This window comes from Mya arenaria, chromosome 8 (genome assembly GCF_026914265.1).
Source record: "Mya arenaria isolate MELC-2E11 chromosome 8, ASM2691426v1".
In the NCBI taxonomy this organism is placed as follows: Eukaryota; Metazoa; Mollusca; class Bivalvia; order Myida; family Myidae; genus Mya; species Mya arenaria.
This window is the reverse complement of record NC_069129.1, coordinates 28,130,105-28,148,336: the sequence shown is the minus strand read 5'-3', so window position 1 is coordinate 28,148,336 and position 18,232 is coordinate 28,130,105. Positions and strand designations below refer to the sequence as shown.

General features: G+C 36.1%; 1 protein-coding gene and 2 non-coding genes across 8 annotated transcripts in view; all 3 read right to left on the bottom strand.

The window, feature by feature from the left end:
- Positions 1-18,232, bottom strand: part of LOC128243595 (delphilin-like) — a 40,412-nt gene that overhangs the window by 6,202 nt on the left and 15,978 nt on the right. For 3 of the 6 annotated variants that reach the window (XM_052961459.1, XM_052961457.1, XM_052961458.1), the window contains exons 6-18: positions 16,634-16,688; positions 15,016-15,113; positions 14,254-14,314; positions 13,782-13,860; positions 11,765-11,895; positions 11,051-11,071; positions 8,013-8,033; positions 6,442-6,485; positions 4,986-5,805; positions 3,983-4,091; positions 3,251-3,434; positions 2,416-2,593; positions 1,202-1,357 (exon numbers count right to left, since the gene is read on the bottom strand). In XM_052961459.1, the coding sequence (XP_052817419.1) occupies positions 1,202-1,357; positions 2,416-2,593; positions 3,251-3,434; positions 3,983-4,091; positions 4,986-5,805; positions 6,442-6,485; positions 8,013-8,033; positions 11,051-11,071; positions 11,765-11,895; positions 13,782-13,860; positions 14,254-14,314; positions 15,016-15,113; positions 16,634-16,688 (1,957 nt within the window). The remainder of the gene's footprint in view (positions 1-1,201; positions 1,358-2,415; positions 2,594-3,250; positions 3,435-3,982; positions 4,092-4,985; positions 5,806-6,441; positions 6,486-8,012; positions 8,034-11,050; positions 11,072-11,764; positions 11,896-13,781; positions 13,861-14,253; positions 14,315-15,015; positions 15,114-16,633; positions 16,689-18,232) is intronic. The other 3 variants (XM_052961461.1, XM_052961462.1, XM_052961463.1) reach the window with 3 other exon arrangements.
- Trnae-cuc (transfer RNA glutamic acid (anticodon CUC)) lies at positions 16,777-16,848 on the bottom strand. Its single transcript has one exon. It is a non-coding gene; the product is annotated as a tRNA-Glu (tRNA).
- Positions 17,686-17,757, bottom strand: Trnae-cuc (transfer RNA glutamic acid (anticodon CUC)). The gene has a single exon. It is a non-coding gene; the product is annotated as a tRNA-Glu (tRNA).

Sequence of the window (18,232 nt, the reverse complement as noted above, 5' to 3'; positions counted from 1 at the left end):
TGATAGGATCTTTGTGAATTTTGTATTACAAATGATGTTGGTTATAAGGTCTATTATCTCGTCGTTGTTGTCTTTTTTCGATGAAAAAGGAAGAAGTTTTTGGATAAATATCATTTAACGCGTTAACTGTGTAGTATTGACTAATCGACTATTTTTGCATTGGTTAAAATCATCATACTTATTTTATTAACTTCTATTATAGATATAAGTCTCTTTATGGTGTTTAACTTCATGTTCTTATCCCCTTTTTATTTATTTCCTTAAAAAAATTCCTTGGTTTCATATTCATGTCAATAATGTAACTTTTTATATGTTTTAGATATGCAAAACCATTGAACTAAGTACATCACCATAGTTATCGTGTTTTAAAATGCACAAGGCCTTAAAAAATGTTAGGGTAACATCCTTTTCAAAAAGTAAACGTGTGTATAAGCATTTAAGGTTTTAAACTACATATTGAAAAGCAATTAAAAATATTTTTTTAGTTTTTCATTTCTTTTTTTCAAACTGACTATAAAAACGGTCGGGTCTATTCCGTAGGTAGGGTCGGGTTACCCGAACCAAATGTATTTTTTGTAGGTCCAAACACAGGGCCCGAGTACATCATCGCATGATCGTGTTTTCCATATGCACAATTAAGGAACCGCGAGAACATCACCGCAGTAATCGTGTTTTAAATATGCACAATCACGGAACCGAATACATAACCACAATACCCGTGTTTTACATATGCATTATCACGGAATCAAGTTCATTACAACAGTAAACGTGTTTAAATATGCCCGATCATGGAACCGAATACATAACCACAATACTCGTGTTTTACATATGCATTATCAAGAAATCAAACACATCACAGTAACCGTGTTTTAAATATGCACAATCACGGAACCGAGTACCTGCAACCGTAAATGTGTTTAAAATCAATGTACTTAGATAATGTTTGAAATGTTAAATTGTCTATGCACTTTAATCAAAGAGTAATGTGCGTTGTAATTAGTATGCTCAAAATGGAAAACTACATCAAAGTAGAGATTTGTTCAAAATATGCAAAAACGGAAGAAACCTACATCAAAGTAGTGATGTGTACAAATATGCCCAAATAAAAAAAAAATGAAACCATATGTGCATAAACAAGCCCATTATGCGTTAAACAGAAATAAAATCATTGACGTTAATTATAAAATCAATGACGCTTCACCTTGTCCAATGACGTTATCTGGAATCCCTGTGTGACGTTGCTCTCTGACCAGTTCCGGTTGAGGTGGTTCCCAATTGCAAGAATATACTCGAGGATGGCAACCAGCATGTCATTGTTTAGAAGTTCATCACAGGCACCGTGGACCTGGTCTAACAGCTGGGAAAGGAAACAAAAAGTGACATTCAATATTTTGAGGTACTTAGCTGTAATATGCAAGAAAAACCTTAAGAATCGCCTTATTACATTCATAAATCGATTAATATAAACAACGTCCATCCATCCATCCATCCATCCATCCATCCATTCATTCATTCGCTAATTCATTCACCAACCCACAGACCTGTCCATCAATCCATTCATTCATTCATTCATTCATTCATTCATTCATTCATTCATTCATTCATTCATTCATTCATTCATTCATTCATTCACCAACCCACAGACCATCCGTCAATCCATCCATCCATCCATCCATCCATCCATCCATCCATCCATCCATCCATCCATCCATCCATCCATCCATCCATCCATCCATCCATCCATCCATCCATCCATCCATTCATTCATTCATTCATTCATTCATTCATTCATTCATTCATTCATTCATTCATTCATTCATTCATTCAATCATCCACAGACCCATCCATCCATCCATCCATCCATCCATCCATCCATCCATCCATCCATCCATCAATCCATCCATCCTTCCATCCATCCATCCATCCATCCATCCATCCATCCATCCATCCATCCATCCATCCATTCATTCATTTGCTAATTCATTCACCAACCCACAGACCTGTCCATCAATCCATTCATTCATTCATTCATTAATTCATTCACCAACCCACAGACCATCCGTCAATCCATCCATCCATCCATCCATCCATCCATCCATCCATATATGCATGCATACATACATACATACATACACACATCCAACAATCCATCCATCTATTGGATCACCAACCCACAGATCCTTCCATCCATCCATCCATCCATCCATCCATCCATCCATTCCCATTCATCCATCCGCGCATCTATTCATGCTTTCATACACACATGCATCAATTCATTCATGAAATTACTAATACCATTCACTTGCTGTTGTGTGTTTGTTTTTGTTGTTCTTTATAATTGTTTTTAAGTCATTGATTCAGTAACAAACACTCTGAATCAATCATTTATTTAATCAAACATAGCGTTGTCCTCACCTGACACGTGCTATCGTACTGCCATGGGAACTCCCAAAGAATCAGACAAATGTCAATTCGGATGCTCAGGCACGGGATTTCGCACAATTCAAGCAGGAATTGGTCAACCGGATGTAGCTCGTGCTTCCGGTGCGCATGCGCTTTATACATGTCGATTTCTTCGTCGTTGGGTTGATACCTGAAGAAATAAATAAACATTTTGTCATAATACCTGACAATCGAAATATGCTGAGTCCAAAAACTCCAAGACTATTCGACAATCCTGTTTTTATATATACTTTGAAGTAAAAATAACTATTCGGACAAGCTAAAGAAGAAAGTCGAACAAGCATTTTTTATGTATAAAAATTGAAGAGGAAGTACATATGTATTCGGACGAGCTATAAAATAAACTTATACCGCAGGAGAATGACTGAGCGATAGATTCTTGCATAACACAGCATGGCGCGTGGACATTTGCCAGTAATGATTGATTATAAAATTGTAACCGTTGAATTAAATCACGATGTTAAGATATATAAATGAAACATCAAATGATGACATGACACTAGTTTATCCCCCATGAAAGCTCTTTTGAATCTAATAAACTTTTGAGCATCGAAATTCACAAACTACTTTCAGCAAATTATTCTTCAAGTGTTATCCATGCAAAACTAATATAATGGTTAATCAATATAAATATACCACAGTGATGAATAAAGCCGATAACCCTAACGCATCAATGATGTGCCCAAATGTTTTGTCACAAGTCCCATTTTTGTCCGCTGTTCCCTCCCCCAACACACACCCTCTCACAACACCCCTTAACTATTCGGGACAAAACTTTCATACGAACCTTCTTATAGTTGCCAATTTCTCAGCGGGAAAGTTGTCGTCCTCTGACACGCTACTAAGTATGTCTACAAGGCGCCTGGTGCCCCCATTTTTAAGCCCCGACATGAAGATGTCCAGGATTGTTGCCCTTTTAGGGTCCACAAGAAGCTGCGGTTTTTGTCCGCCGAAGCCAGGGGATTTTGGACCTGAAAAGGAAGACCATTGGACCGTTATATAAAGGGTTTCAGTGGTCTAATGCAAGGTCGGCATTCTCCTCGGTGTCGCAGTTGTGTCGATATCTATTGATGTTATTTGCCGGTTGTATACTATACACAATAACGTTCTGTTTCACTTTTTATTGTTTTTCTCTATTACAACATGTGCTTTAACTATGACGATATATTCGATTGTCTCACCGGAGGATAAGGTTATACACCACTAAATATAACGGAACAAGTTCCATCAATCGAGTTAGAACTAAACTGTATACCTTCTGAACAGTTGCCAATATAACATCCGATAGAAGGCTAAAATAGTACGCCTAATATTTAAGTATTAGAATTAAGACCGCGATGTGCCACTACTTTACTCATACCCTCACCCGAGTGACGTATGGAATTAGCCCCGCCTAAGCCCGCTGTCTGTTGTTATTTACACTTTACGGTCCTCCTACCTGCTGTTTAGTTCAAGCTCTAAAGAGCTTATGTGTGTATGCTAGATGTCTTGCTAAATGTAGATTAAACTTATATTTTACCTGGCGTAATAGGGGCGTCACGTTCCTTTAATGCAAACTGGTCCTCAAGTAATGCAAGGTTCAGGCGTGAAGTCAGGTCACGTGACCGCTCCCAGATGGAGTTGGGCACCTGTCATTGTAATGATTAATATATGAACAAATACATACAATTGGGAAAATAGATATCATTTTACTTTATTTTCTTTTGTTTGAAATGCGTTTGAAAAGTGAACTTTTACATTTTCTGAGACACGTTTCAAGTATTAAGACGCAACTATATACACTAGCCGTTGGTATACATTGACAACCATTCATTAGATGGGATGCGAAGTCACGCATGCGAAACAGTGGCTCCAGCTCTTTTAGGAACTGTATATAACAAAGAGCCAATGAAACTTCCGAGCTAGAGCAAAAGAACGGACATCATCATAAAACGTAAGTATGACTCGTTATTTTATCTAATATCACAATTATGAGGGCTTATTTGATAAATCGGGGAATGCAGTGGCATATAAATATGTTTAATCTTCACACGTATTTAGGTTATTTTGTAAACATATTGTTAATGGAGTTATTAGACCGATTCTTCCATCAAACACATGCAAGTTTACAAACGAAAGTTCATTTTCACCAATTTTCAGCTGAATTTCACTCAAGACGCTTACAGTTAAGATACAACCAGTATTATTGAGTGCTTTTATTTTGTCGGGAATAAAAATGACCACCTGTTTACCGGAATTAACATGTTTATACTCTTTTTCTGGCTTGAGCTGGAGCCAAAGGCCAGGGAGCTTGAGCTTGTTGATTCGTGTTTTACATATGCATGACCCATGTCTTTCTTGCGGAACTCCGCGAAAGGTAAACCGGTTTTAAAATAAAAACGCAATTTTTATCGAACAGAATTTCAAGCTCAAATGTAAATTTCGAGATAAGAAATGGGTAAATTAGTTATGTCCATTTAAAAAGTTAAAAAAATAATGTTTGTTTTTACTTTAAACGGTAATTAAGACGTAGAAATACGTACCATGGGCTTTGGTGTCCTATTCCAATGGACCTGCTTAAGATGCCCCTTGCCCATGGGTTTGCCTCCAAACACGAGGGGCGGGGGCGGCGCCGGAGCTGTCGGTGCGCATGGAGCTGGGGGCGGCGGTACCGGTCTATTTCCGGTAGGAACTGGAGGCGCTTGTTTCTTTTCTCGTGGGCTCAGCGGTTTACTTGGAGTTTTGTTCTCAAAGACGTACGGTTGTTCAAATTGTTCTTGCATTTGTTTGACAGAAAGCGATGTAACATTGTCATACGTATTATCTTCCGACCGAGGACTGTCATTTGCACGCGGACTAGTTTTATCACTTTCGAAAGAATTTTCTTTTGATCCAAGGCGTTTTAGTTTCGGGATTTCACCTACATTAGGCATCACATTGACCGCTCCCGGTGCGGGTCGTATGGCCTTGTTGTACTCACCGGATGCTCGGTTTGGCGTCGAGTTTTTCTTGGAATCTGGCCGGATGACGCGAGTGTATATACCGGAAGTTCGCGGATCTAAGTCAACCCCATCGTCCTGTGCGCTATTTCTCGGCGTAATGTGGTTCTTGTACACACCTGATGCCTGTTTCTCGCGTTGGAGGGAATCTGTACCGGAAGTGACGTCATTCTGAGTGGGGGAGGCAGGTGGTGAGTAATCGGGCTCCGGTATGAAATCATAAGTGTCATGTGACTCAAAACTTTCGGTTTGTTGTGCGTTTCTCGTGTTCAAAACAGGAGGGCGTGCCCGCGTCTTTGTGGGAGCGTTCAATAGCGGGCTTGTCTTCTGAACAACACTAAGCGCTATTGTTTGCCGGGAACCACTGGATAATTCAGAGTAAGTAGTGCTATTAAATTATTTTCATTTAGTTATTTCTTATTTATTTCTTATTTTTATTTCAATTTGTTTATTGCTATTGATTTTATTTATTTATTTATTTATTTTATTTATTTATTTTTTTTTTTATTTTTTTTTATTTTTTTTTTGGGGGGGGGGGGGTAGAATCCAAAGTCATGAATCAGCAAGCGATTGGCTATTCCTAAATTTATGGAATTCAATTGTTTATTACAATGTTGATTTAACTTTGATATTATTTTCGATATAAATAAGTCTATTTCAATGTATTTCATTAGTCACTACCATATTGAAAATATTTTTGATATGCAATTAAAAATATTTTTAATTCTCAATTCATGTTTTCAGGCTATGAATTAGAAATTCATCGACAAAGAGAGTATGGTAAAAAGAGAAGAAGAAACTGCCATTTCTTGCATTCATTTAAATGTTACTTCACAAATGGTTTTGTATAAACGAAAAAAAAACGATTAAATTTGTCGAATTTAGGATACTTTAAAAAGGAAATGTTTAAAAAACATTCGCATGAAGAAAAACACTTTATGATAAAAGCCACAGTGCATATTTTATTTTCAAAAGCATATTTACTTTTATCGAAACTTACCCGGAAGATTCACCATTAAGCACTTCATCCAGCTCGTTTATTGCCTGAAATACGGTAGTTCAGGCTTAGGAGTTTATCTTTTAATGCAATTAAATAAAACGGAATTAATCAAAGACTAAATACAGCATTCGACGCATTTATGGGAATTAAATCCACCATATTCATATATAGCTACACCTGCATTACAAGGTTTAAGCATTTTGTTGATTAATTCTTTTTTTTTAATTAACAAGAAAATGTTAGTGCATTTATTACTATAATAACTATTAAACATTCCAAATAAGTGCATGTAATGAGTATAGTGTTTCGCGTTTCTATGCAAATTAATCAATCAATCAATCAATCAATCAATCAATCAATCAATCAATCAATCAATCAATCAATCAATCAACCAATCAATCAATCAATCAACCAACCAACCAATCAGTCAGTCAGTCAGTCAGTCAGTCAGACAGACAGACAGTCAGTCAGTCAGTCAGTCAATTGATCAACCAATCAATCAACCAATCAATCAACCAATCATTCAAGCAATCGATTAATCGACTAACCAATCAATCAATCATCAATCAATCAATGTATATGTTATATGTACAACAAAACTAAAGGAGCATTCTGTCTAAAATAGAAAATGTTGTCAGTAATATCGAATATCTATAAATCACTTGTCTACAAAATATACTATTAAAATTCAAAGACTCGTACAAATGAAATATAATGAAATCATAATTATATCATATATCTGTAAAATGTATTACAAACACTCCTGAGTGTCCCCTTAAGGAGTTAAATATCCATTTCAAACTACACACGTATGTCATGATGCCCCGAAAATGCATGATACATGAGTTTTACGAGAGATTAAAACGTACATGAGCACCGTTTGAATCACTTTTCACCCGAACATAATTTGGTAACCAAGATAAAATGTCGTGTTTTCACCCAAATATTCTAATGAGACAAACATACTAGCATGCGCAAGCAAAACAATACATGTCTAAGTATGTTGGAATAAAACAGCTTTTTAAAAAGCCTTCAGCTTCCGATCAACTTCTAAACCATGATTGTGAAGTATATTTTCTTGACTTTTTATGAATTTAATATGTTTAAACCAATAAATAATATAATACTTAAAGCTATTTTTTTTTCATAAAAAAAATCAGCGCAAAAATATTTGAAAAAAATGTATATTTTTTTGCATAATTTCTTGACCAATTAAAATGACTTATAATAGTTCCTCTTTTTCGTTCCATTTTACTGACTTGAGCACAATTACTATCTAGTCATTCAAAACCCTAAGCCGAAATATTCGTGCCAAAAGTTTCATTCGTACATTTATCATGTTTTCGCTAAAACAAGCATCCCATATACATATATATGTTCTTAATAAAAATATTACTATAAATAGCGCAAAATTGAAATGCTATATACAATATCAGTTTAAAATTATATTTATTATTATACATGTAGGCACTTTAGGCTATAAATACTAAAAATATTTAATCTAGTCGTACATAAGCAAGAAAACATATTTTGCCCGTTTGTTTAAAGCAACTCCACCAGCATGAACTTACTTTCAAGCCATATTTTCCCCGCTTTGTAAAAAAAGTAGAATAGAAAATAAAACTGCTTCTCGGTGCAAAATGCTAATATGAAGACTAAGTATGTGAAAATATGTAAAATATGTAACATATTTATAGAAGGTAACGAATATCATTTTTAAGAAGCAGTTAAATAAACACGGGGTTATGATAACAAACTGAATGCGTTTATTAACCTCTTCAATCAGTGTTGGTAACCACGTGATAAATGACGTCATAAATATGGCGGAAGGCAATATTTTTCTTCAAATGAAGACTTAAAACAAAGATAACTTTTATTTTTATTCACCGTTTTAAATTAAACAAAGGTCAGTCTATGCAGCTTAAAGAGACCCACCTTTGTTTCATCACATGATTATTTTCCTTCAACACTTCAACAAACCTGTTTCCAAACTTATGTTTTAACAGTGCTCCGTCAGGCAGTCGTTTTGTGAAAAGGTTTTGTCGAAGTGTTTTAAGAACTTAAACATTCAATCAAACTCTGGTAAAAGACCGAAGGCGGTGCTCCGTAAGCGCCGTAGACTGTGCTATGTTTGATTTAAAATTGTGAAGAAACAGTAAAGCTATCTTTGTTGTTTATATGAAGTTTTTATTAGAAGCAAAATGAAGCCGGCATCCGACGAAGCGTTTTTGACATTATTTTTCAAGTGGTTTACAAACACTGTTCATCAGATAGACTAAGAGGTTTAACAAATATACAGGTGTAATCAGAGCATCATCGCTCTGGTGTACGATAATAATTAACCTATATTATAATGCGAATATTTCTATATGTTAGTAACGATTTTCAGTTGAATATTGATCCACTCTACAAGTGCAATAAAAATTCTTCAACAACAATAACACGGCTTTAAATGAAACACTGCAACCAATAACAGCTTTATCAAACACTGCAACTGATAACTGCTTTATGGAACACCGCAACTAATAGCTGCTTTATGGAACAGCGCAACTATAACTGCTTTATGAAACACCGCAACTAATAACTGCTTTATGAAACACGGCAACAAATAACTGCTTTATGAAACACTACAACTAATTACTGCTTTATGAAACACTACATCTAATAACTGCTTTATCAAACAATGCAACTAATAACTGCTTTATGCAACACTGCAATTAATATTCGCTTGATGCAACACGTCAACTAATAACTGCTTTATGAAACACTACAACTAATAACTGCTTTATGGGGGCACTACAACAAATAACTGCTTTATGGAACACTGCAATTAATAGCTGCTTTAGGGAACACTGCATCTAACAACTGCTTTATGGAACACTGCAATTAATAGCTGTTTTAGGGAACACTGCAACTTATAACTGCTTTATGGAACACTGCAACTAATAACTGCTTTATGAAACACTGCAACTAACAACTGCTTTATGGAACACTTCAACTAACAACTGCTTTATGGAACACTTCAACTAACAACTGCTTTATGGAACACTTCAACTAACAACTGCTTTAGGGAACACTACAACTTATAACACTGCAACTAATAACTGCTTTAGGAAACACTGCATCTAATTACTGCTTTATGGAATACTGCAACTAATAACTGCTTTAAGGAACGCTGCATCTAATAACTGCTTTAGGGAACACTGCAACTAATAACTGCTTTAGGGACCGCTGCATCTAACAACCGCTTTAAAGAACACTGCAACTAATAACTGCTTTATGAAACACTGCAACTAATAACTGCTTTATGGAACACTGCATCTAACAACTGCTTTAGGGAACACTGCAACTTATAATACAGCAACTAATAACTGCTTTATTGAACACTGCATCTAATAACTGCTTTATGGAACACTGCAACTAATAACTGCTTTAGGGAGCACTGCAACTTATAACTGCTTTATGAAACACTGCAACTAATAACTGCTTTATGGAACACTGCAACAAATAACCGCTTTAGGGAACACTGCAACTAATAACTGCTTTAGGGAACACTGCAACTAATAACTGCTTTAGGGAACGCTGCAACTGATAACTGCTTTATGGAACACTGCAACTAATAACTGTTTTATGGAACACTGCAACTAATAACTGCTTTATGGAACACCGCTAAACTAATAACTACTTTATGAAACACGACAAAATAGCAACCCCATACACAAATATGTAAACTTTGATTGCCTGGTGACCGACCCTTTATTATCTTTAATAGGTCTTGCTTGCACAATTGAGGTGTTTTTTTACCGAAACTTGCAACAGAAAAGCATTTTAATGGCCTTCAAAGATTGTAAAATAGGTCATTTTGGTCCGATTTCTGTTGAATAAAGGTTGTTATAAATGTATGTGTGATGTACGTTCGGTCAATTTGTTCACACATTATTGATAAGCAAACTTATACCAAAATTGTATGGGGTCACCAGACATCAGAGTTTAATATTAAGATTCATTATATGCTTTCCGGTGGTTTATAGAGATTTATCATTGAAATAAAATTGATATTTCACTGTTTCAATCAGTGAAAATATCAAATTAATATTTTCACTCTTGAAATTTTAGCTCGCTATCGGTTCCAAATTAAAGGTCAGCGTGCACAAAGCTGGGATACAATTTCAACGACGTCATTTTCGAAATGACGTTACGTGCGCATACAAATTGGCGCGTTTTTTTTCTAAAAATACGTGTAAATAAATTACTCTTAACTCCAATTTAAGCATATAAAAAATGAACAATTATTTGATTCAGTGTAAGATAGCAATGTATTTCACCTTGTCAACGCCAAAAGTGAATATATAGTAGCAAGGCCACTCGTGAAATATATCTTCTGTTGCTCACTCGGTGAAATATATAACGAAGTTACACTGAAACAAACAATTATCCTTTAATTATTTGTAGGTCGGATTCCATAATGTTGAGACATAAACACAATGATTAAACAAGTTAGGGACGAACATAGCACATATCACATACGATGGTTACAACAGGGAAAACTATAATTAATATTTTGAGTAGATTAAAAAAATGCGTGTATGAGTGTAGGCGCTAAACTTACGGAATTTGCTTCGCCGTTTATCTGAAATACAGCCCAGTTCGTATGATTTAACGAACGTTTCCTGTTTCGATCGGAACTCCTCGGCCATTTTCCATCGAAAACAACCTCGTGTACGCCGGCACATAAGTAGAAGTAGTTCGTAAAATCGATTATAAAAGTATTAATTAATTGTTGTGTTTTACGTGAAAATTGTATTACTAAATTCAGTTTGATTCGGAGTAAAGTGTATTATTGCATAAATAATTGATATTTGTAAGAGTAGGGTTCTTATGTTTAATAACAAAATTGAAATTACTGCGCGATCTACATGTAGTTAAATGCAAAGAATTCTGACATTGTAAATCGTCCATGTACGTCCGATTTTGTTTTCGATGGAAAATTGCCGAGGAGTTCCGGTTGGTCCTCTTTTCTACATACAGTTCTTTACAGATATATTTTACAAACTATTGGTGGAAGAGTTTTGCCTTTCCATGTTTTCGCATGTTCGTGTTGATATGCGGAAATGTGACAATTCGAACAAGCGCCAAGTGGCAGGGCGAAAGTTATTGTCAAAAATACGAAATGGCAGAAATCAGGCACCATACTATTCGCAAATTGTGTTGAAATTGTCTTGAAATCAACGTAGATCTACTTTCAAGAACGACCTTACTATCGCGAATTACGGAGCGCGATATATATACATTGACCATCACAAGAAGGTATATAGCCACGTACCTCAAGTCCGTCAAGAACCTCCCTGCTGGAGTTCGATCCACTTGAACTTCCGGTTCCGCGGCCCCCACCCTGGTTGTAATAACCCGGATCCTCGAAACTGTCGTCCGTTGAGTTTTGAGGTAGAATTCCACCTGGGATATAATGATAAATCAAATATGTTATAATGGACCGATTGATTGAACTTTATTAAAGTTAACAACGATGTTGACATCATTGTTGTTTAATTTGCAACTCTTTACACAAGAAGAAGAAGAAGAAGAAGAAGAAGAAGAAGAAGAAGAAGAAGAAGAAGAAGAAGAAGAAGAAGAAGAAGAAAAAGAAGAGGAAGAAGAAGAAGAAGAACAACAACAACAACAACAACAACAAAAACAGCAATCTCAAGAAGAAGAAGAAGAAGAAGAAGAAGAAGAGGAAGAAGAAGAAGTAGAAGAAAAAGTTGTTAATTTGCAACTCTTTACTCATCTGGGACTTAAATGGACATACTTTGGATTTACATTATTGATATTAACAAGGTTCAAGACACTGGGTACAAATGTAAAAATGTACTTGTTTGATCTAAATATTCGAGCATGCCACAAAAAGTTCATCTTTTAAAGCTAACAACAATGTTGTTAACAACGTTAGCTTAATTGAAGTTCTGGGGTGGTATTCAATACTGGTGATAATTGGATCCTAGACTGATGTAGCTAATCGGATTTCTCAATATAAATAATGGATCTCTACAGTGAATGGAGACAATGATAAGACTGACTTAAGCTGTATACTGAAAACCATCTCTGAGCAATAGGACGCATGTGCATCTGCGAGCTGTCCAAAAAACTATGCCTATTAAATGAATAAATTCAAATAAGCCTTTGAAACAAACGTTAATATTTCTCGTTATAGAGATGTCGTTGTAATGTCAAGTGTTTTTATGGAATAAAGATGACCTAATGTCATCGTTACTGTTCTTCGCTATACACTAAAGGCATAACACAATGAGACAATCCAAAACCATGTCGACATTCAACGTTAGGTAATCCTGATACACTACTACTCTATGATTCGTTGTGTACCGTTGGCAACAGCGTGTGTATACGGCGTGATAAATTGCGTCATAAATGCTACGTCGGAAGGCAACATTTTGCTTCGAAAAAAGACTTTGAACAAAGATAACTTTCCTATTTCTTCACCATTTTAAATGAACCACAGCGCAGTCTATGCCTCTTAAGGTGTTTTATTAGAGTTTGATTGAGAGTTTAGTTTCTTAAAACACTTTGACAAACCTTTTCACCATATGGCCGTCTGACGGAGCACTATTTTTGAAACAGGTTTGTCGAAGTGTTTGATGAAACTTATCACCTTATCAAACTCCAGTAATAAAACGAAGCCGGGCGCCGCATATACTGCCCTTTGTTTCCTTTAAAATGGTGTTGTAAAAGAAAAGTTATCTTTGAATTAAGTCTTCATTTTAAGCAAAATGTTGCCTTCCGACGTAACATATATGACGTAATTTATCACGTGGTATACACAAACTGGGCAATTTGGCTAAGAAAATATCATGATCATACAACAAATGTAACAAATGCGAAGATATGCACAGAAACTCATATTAATGTTTGTTTTTCCGTAGAAAAGTATTCTAGCAAAAGTACGAATTGAACTTGGTCCGCCTGATCGCAACACATTAAAAAAAGCCATTTAGACAACTCGCCTGCGGAGACATCTAGCAATACCGGGTTGTTAAAGAGTATTCAATTGTACAAGCGATTTCATTGGAAATAGGGTTGTCTCCCCTGCCTCATGCATAATTATACAAAACGAGATTTTGTTAGTCAATATGTCAACGGTAGGTTTTACATGTATTATTTTTAAACAGAAAAAACGTACCGAGGTTGCCGAAGATGGTCGACAATTGAATAGACACAAATAACAGTGTGGTGTGCGAAGTAGCCTACCTTCGATTGATAACTATTTTAAAGCTTTATACGCATATTTTGTACTATATAAACTACAAGATGCCATATACCAACTCTACCTTGTCTGTTCTGATTTTGATTCTTCATTTCCAGGAGTAAAAACGTTGCCCGTTTTCTTTGACTAGCTTGCTGGAATGCCTGAAAACCCCAAAAAGAAGACCCGTGTTGAAGTCCCAAAACGTTTGTAATTATTTGTTTTCATTTTATAATTTGTATAACAACTTCAGTCTGTATTAAAACTTGTTATGCATTATGCCTATAAATGGATCATATCTTTTGGATTACTGTTTGGGTATTAAACGCAAAACACTCTGTAAATGCCAAACCATGCTGGGCTTTTTTTTCGTTCGAAAATATATTAGCACGGAGCCTAAAACAGGAACAAATTAATTTAATAACAAAGAAATACAAACAAGACTATGAAATATAGTTAACTGACGGGATAATTAGCAAATTTAGCGTATGATTTAAGACAAGTTTTTTTCAATTAGTGAACTACATGTGCGGTTATTTTGCGGTATGTCAACTTACCACAATCCATCTTTTGCGCTCTTCCTCGGCGTTGACGCCCTTCTCTCCGATCACCTTGAAGCTGAAATCAGCAAAAAAAAAAAAAAAATTCGTTTTTTCACATTGTAAAATTGAAGTCAATATTTATACAATCGATTTTTTATAAAAATAACTGCGTTTGTGGACTTGCTTTCGTTTTTTAAGTCTGATACATGTTTAAGGAATTGAACATGTCTTATATACTAAAAGTCATTATACTATATTAAGAAGAAGAAGGAATGAAGGAATGAAGGAAGGAATGAAGGAAAGAATGAAGGAATGAAGGAAGGAAGGAATGAATGAAGGAATGAATGAATGAAGGAATGAATGAAGGAATGAATGAAGGAGGGAATGAAGGAATGAAGGAATTAAGGAAGGAATTAAGGAATTAAGGAAGGAAGGAAGGAAGGAAGGAAGGAAGGAATGAAGGAAGGAAGGAAGGAAGGAAGGAAGGAAGGAAGGAAGGAAGGAAGGAAGGAAGGAAGGAAGGAAGGAAGGAAGGAAGGAAGGAAGGAAGGAAGGAAGGAAGGAAGGAAGGAAGGAAGGAAGAAGGAAGGAAGGAAGGAAGGAAGGAAGGAAGGAAGGAAGGAAGGAAGGAAGGAAGGAAGGAAGGAAGGAAGGAAGGAAGGAAGGAAGGAAGGAAGGAAGGAAGGAAGGGGATTTATATGTGTGAATACTCCAGAAAATAACTATGTCAAACTGAGTTCATTTGGATTAAAGTGCGAACAATAACAATTATCTTACTGATAAGCCCGGTCCCTGACGGAGACGCTGAACCCAGACTGGCCGTTCAATGTTAAAGTGGTCGAGTTTTCCCATAGCTGGACTAGATTCAGAGCCGTCTAAAATATATTCACAAAGTCATAACATAGAACAGAACAGAACACATTTTTTATAAAGTATTGTACAATGCTCATTGTTGCATAGTTGGCTATAGGTAGGGATTGACCGGTAGGGATGAACCAACATCTATATATTGCAGCAACAACATCTAGGTACATTACTCCCTTCTCCGTGGCCTAGTGGTTAAGGCATCCCCCTACGGAGTGTGAGGTCGTGGGTTCGATCCTTGGCCGCGGCATACCGAATGACGTTAAAAGTTGTGACAAGTAGCTCCCTTCCCTCGCGCTCGGCATTTAAAGGGTATTGCTTGGAAAGTGTTGTACTCAGTACTAGTTTATCCCAGGAAAGTTGTACCCTGTGTATCAGTGCTTCACACGGGCACGTTAAGGAACCAAGAGATCTCATCGCAAAGAGCTAGGGTACCGCACCCGGATCTCTTGTATCTAACTCTGTTCTTCAAGTCTTCCAATGTCTGGATTTGACTGCGAATTGCTGTTACTTATCTCATGTCACTTATGGCATTCAAACACAATTTAAGTCGTGATGGCGTCACGGCGGGGTCAAGCCATACTGCAATGGGCGCTGGCAGATATTGATAAACTCAAATAAACAAACACGGTACATTACTGCTTTTAATAACCGCATTCACACTATAAGTAATGTTATGACAATAAAATCAATCAACCATTTTTCTATTCCGATTGTTATTTAAATGCTGTAGCCAGTTACATTCTAAATCAAATCTAACTATTCACCATTTTTAAAGCTATCAGGATAACGAAATAGTGCATGATGCATTGATTTCTGTACACGTTGCGTCTCATAATTTGTGATTATTGCTGTGTATTTTTTATATAATTGTTTCAATTGTTTAAAACATTCAAATCATTTTCTGGTGGAAATAAAGAGAATATTTATAGTGGTTAAGGCATCCGCCTATCATCCAAGCGGTTGAGGGTTCGAGTCCTAGCAGAGATACATTCTCCTGACATAGTACGAAAGACCGATGGCGACATTTCAGATTCAAAATTTCAATAAATCGTGAAGATGAAAATCGTGAATTTGTGAAAAGGAAATCATGAAATATTGAATTTGAAATGTCACTACCGGTCTTTCGTACCCACGTTCACAATCGAACTAAATACATAAGTATAAGCTGGTTTGGATATTAAACTAAATACTTATCTCCCACCCCATATAAGTGGATCCATTTTTTGGGCCATGATGGAAATCCTTTTCTGCAACCCCAGATACGTATGTCCAAATATTTGGCCTTGCTCGAAATCCTTATTTTGCCCCCGGTCAAAATAAGGAGCCATATGTTAAAAAATAAAAAAGGTTAATCCCATCTCTCACGCAGGGTGATCTATGGAAACCCGGGACTCCGTTCTTTTGCTATAGCTCGGTAGTTTCAATGGCTCTTTTTTATATACAGCTCCTAAAAGAGCTGGTGCCACTGTTTCGCATCCGTGTAATTTTGACATTTATCTTTAGGATACTTGGTAAAAAGAAAACTTACGTCAACTCCTGGTTTGTAGTATGAAAATTCTCCTGGACAAACTTGTAATCGGCGCCTGAAAAAAAATGAACAAACTGTTGAAAAAGGAATTACTTTAAACAACATGTTAACAAGTTTTAAAGAAATACAAAAATAAAAAATTCTTCCCAAGCGGGGAATCGAACCCCGGCCGCCGCGGTGAGAGCGCGGAATCCTAACCACTAGACCACTTGGGAACTTGTTCAGAATATCGGTTTAGAAAGAATAAAATGATATATTGATTTTATCTACCCCGGAGATGAATAAACTGTAATGGCTTACGCGATAGATAAGTATTTGCGAGATTGGGTTATTTAATCGCATTTGCTATATATATTTGTCTTGCACGATATCAGAGTCATTCAATGCACTTAAATTGGGTCAGAAAGTTTCGTGCATTGAAATTAAATGACATGTCTTTACTGAATGAAATTTGTCTTATACGAGACTCGGTGAATCGAATGAGACGGTGCGAATTCATTGCAATTAGAAAACGAGACCATATGAATTCATTGCATTTAAAATGCATGTGTAAAACGAGACCATGTGAATTCATTGCAATTAGAATACGTGTGCTAAACGAGACCATGTGAATTCCTTACAATTAGAAAACATGTCTTATATGATCAGACTTTGTTCGTCCATTGTAATGTACACCACTTATTTTTGGATTCCAGTTTTGGACAACGCGCATTGAAATTGCCAGAGAAAATGCACGCTACAGCGAGGCTAGAAAATAATTCCAACAAACTGCTTAAAAAGACTATCAGAATAATAAAAAGAGATTCTATATAAGAAAAATCGGGACTTTTTGCATGAGGCTACATTCGTTCATGGTTTCACTTGACAACACCTATTTTCGAAACCATATCAGTAGGGGTATGTAGAGGTCTGATCCATTTTATTGTCAATTGTCAAAGACAAAGAAAGCGATATTATGAGAGTTCAACAAACTGCTGAAAAAGACTATTAAAATAACTGTGAAGCTTCCAACGTCAAATATCGGAAGAAGAAAAACTTAATAACAAAAAGTCCTTCCAAGCGGGGAATCGAACCCCGGCCGCCGCGGTGAGAGCGCGGAATCCTAACCACTAGACCACTTGGGAACTTGTTCTTTAGATGGGATTAGCATGTATAGATATCTTTATTGATCCGATCTTCCCTTGGTAGAAATAATCGATCAGCAATATTCGATAGGATAATCGCATGTTTATCACAGTTGATTTATATTGTCTTTCACGACATCGGAGCTCTTCATTTCACTTAAATTGGTTCAGTATATCACGAGTGTTACACGTCAATTCATTGAAATTATAGTTCCTGTCTTAAACGAGACTTGTTGGAATTATTGTAATGAAATATAAGTCTTAAACGAGACTCTGTCACGGACCTATAAACCATAGGTCCGTGACTCTGTGAATCACATGTTTTGTGTGTAACACGCGAATTCGTTGCAATTGAAATACTAGTCTGAGTCTAACCTGAGACCATACGAATATTAAATGCGATTAAAATTCATGTCTTACGCGAATATAAATTAATTGCTAGATTTCATCCATTTTTGTGTTTCTATACGAAACG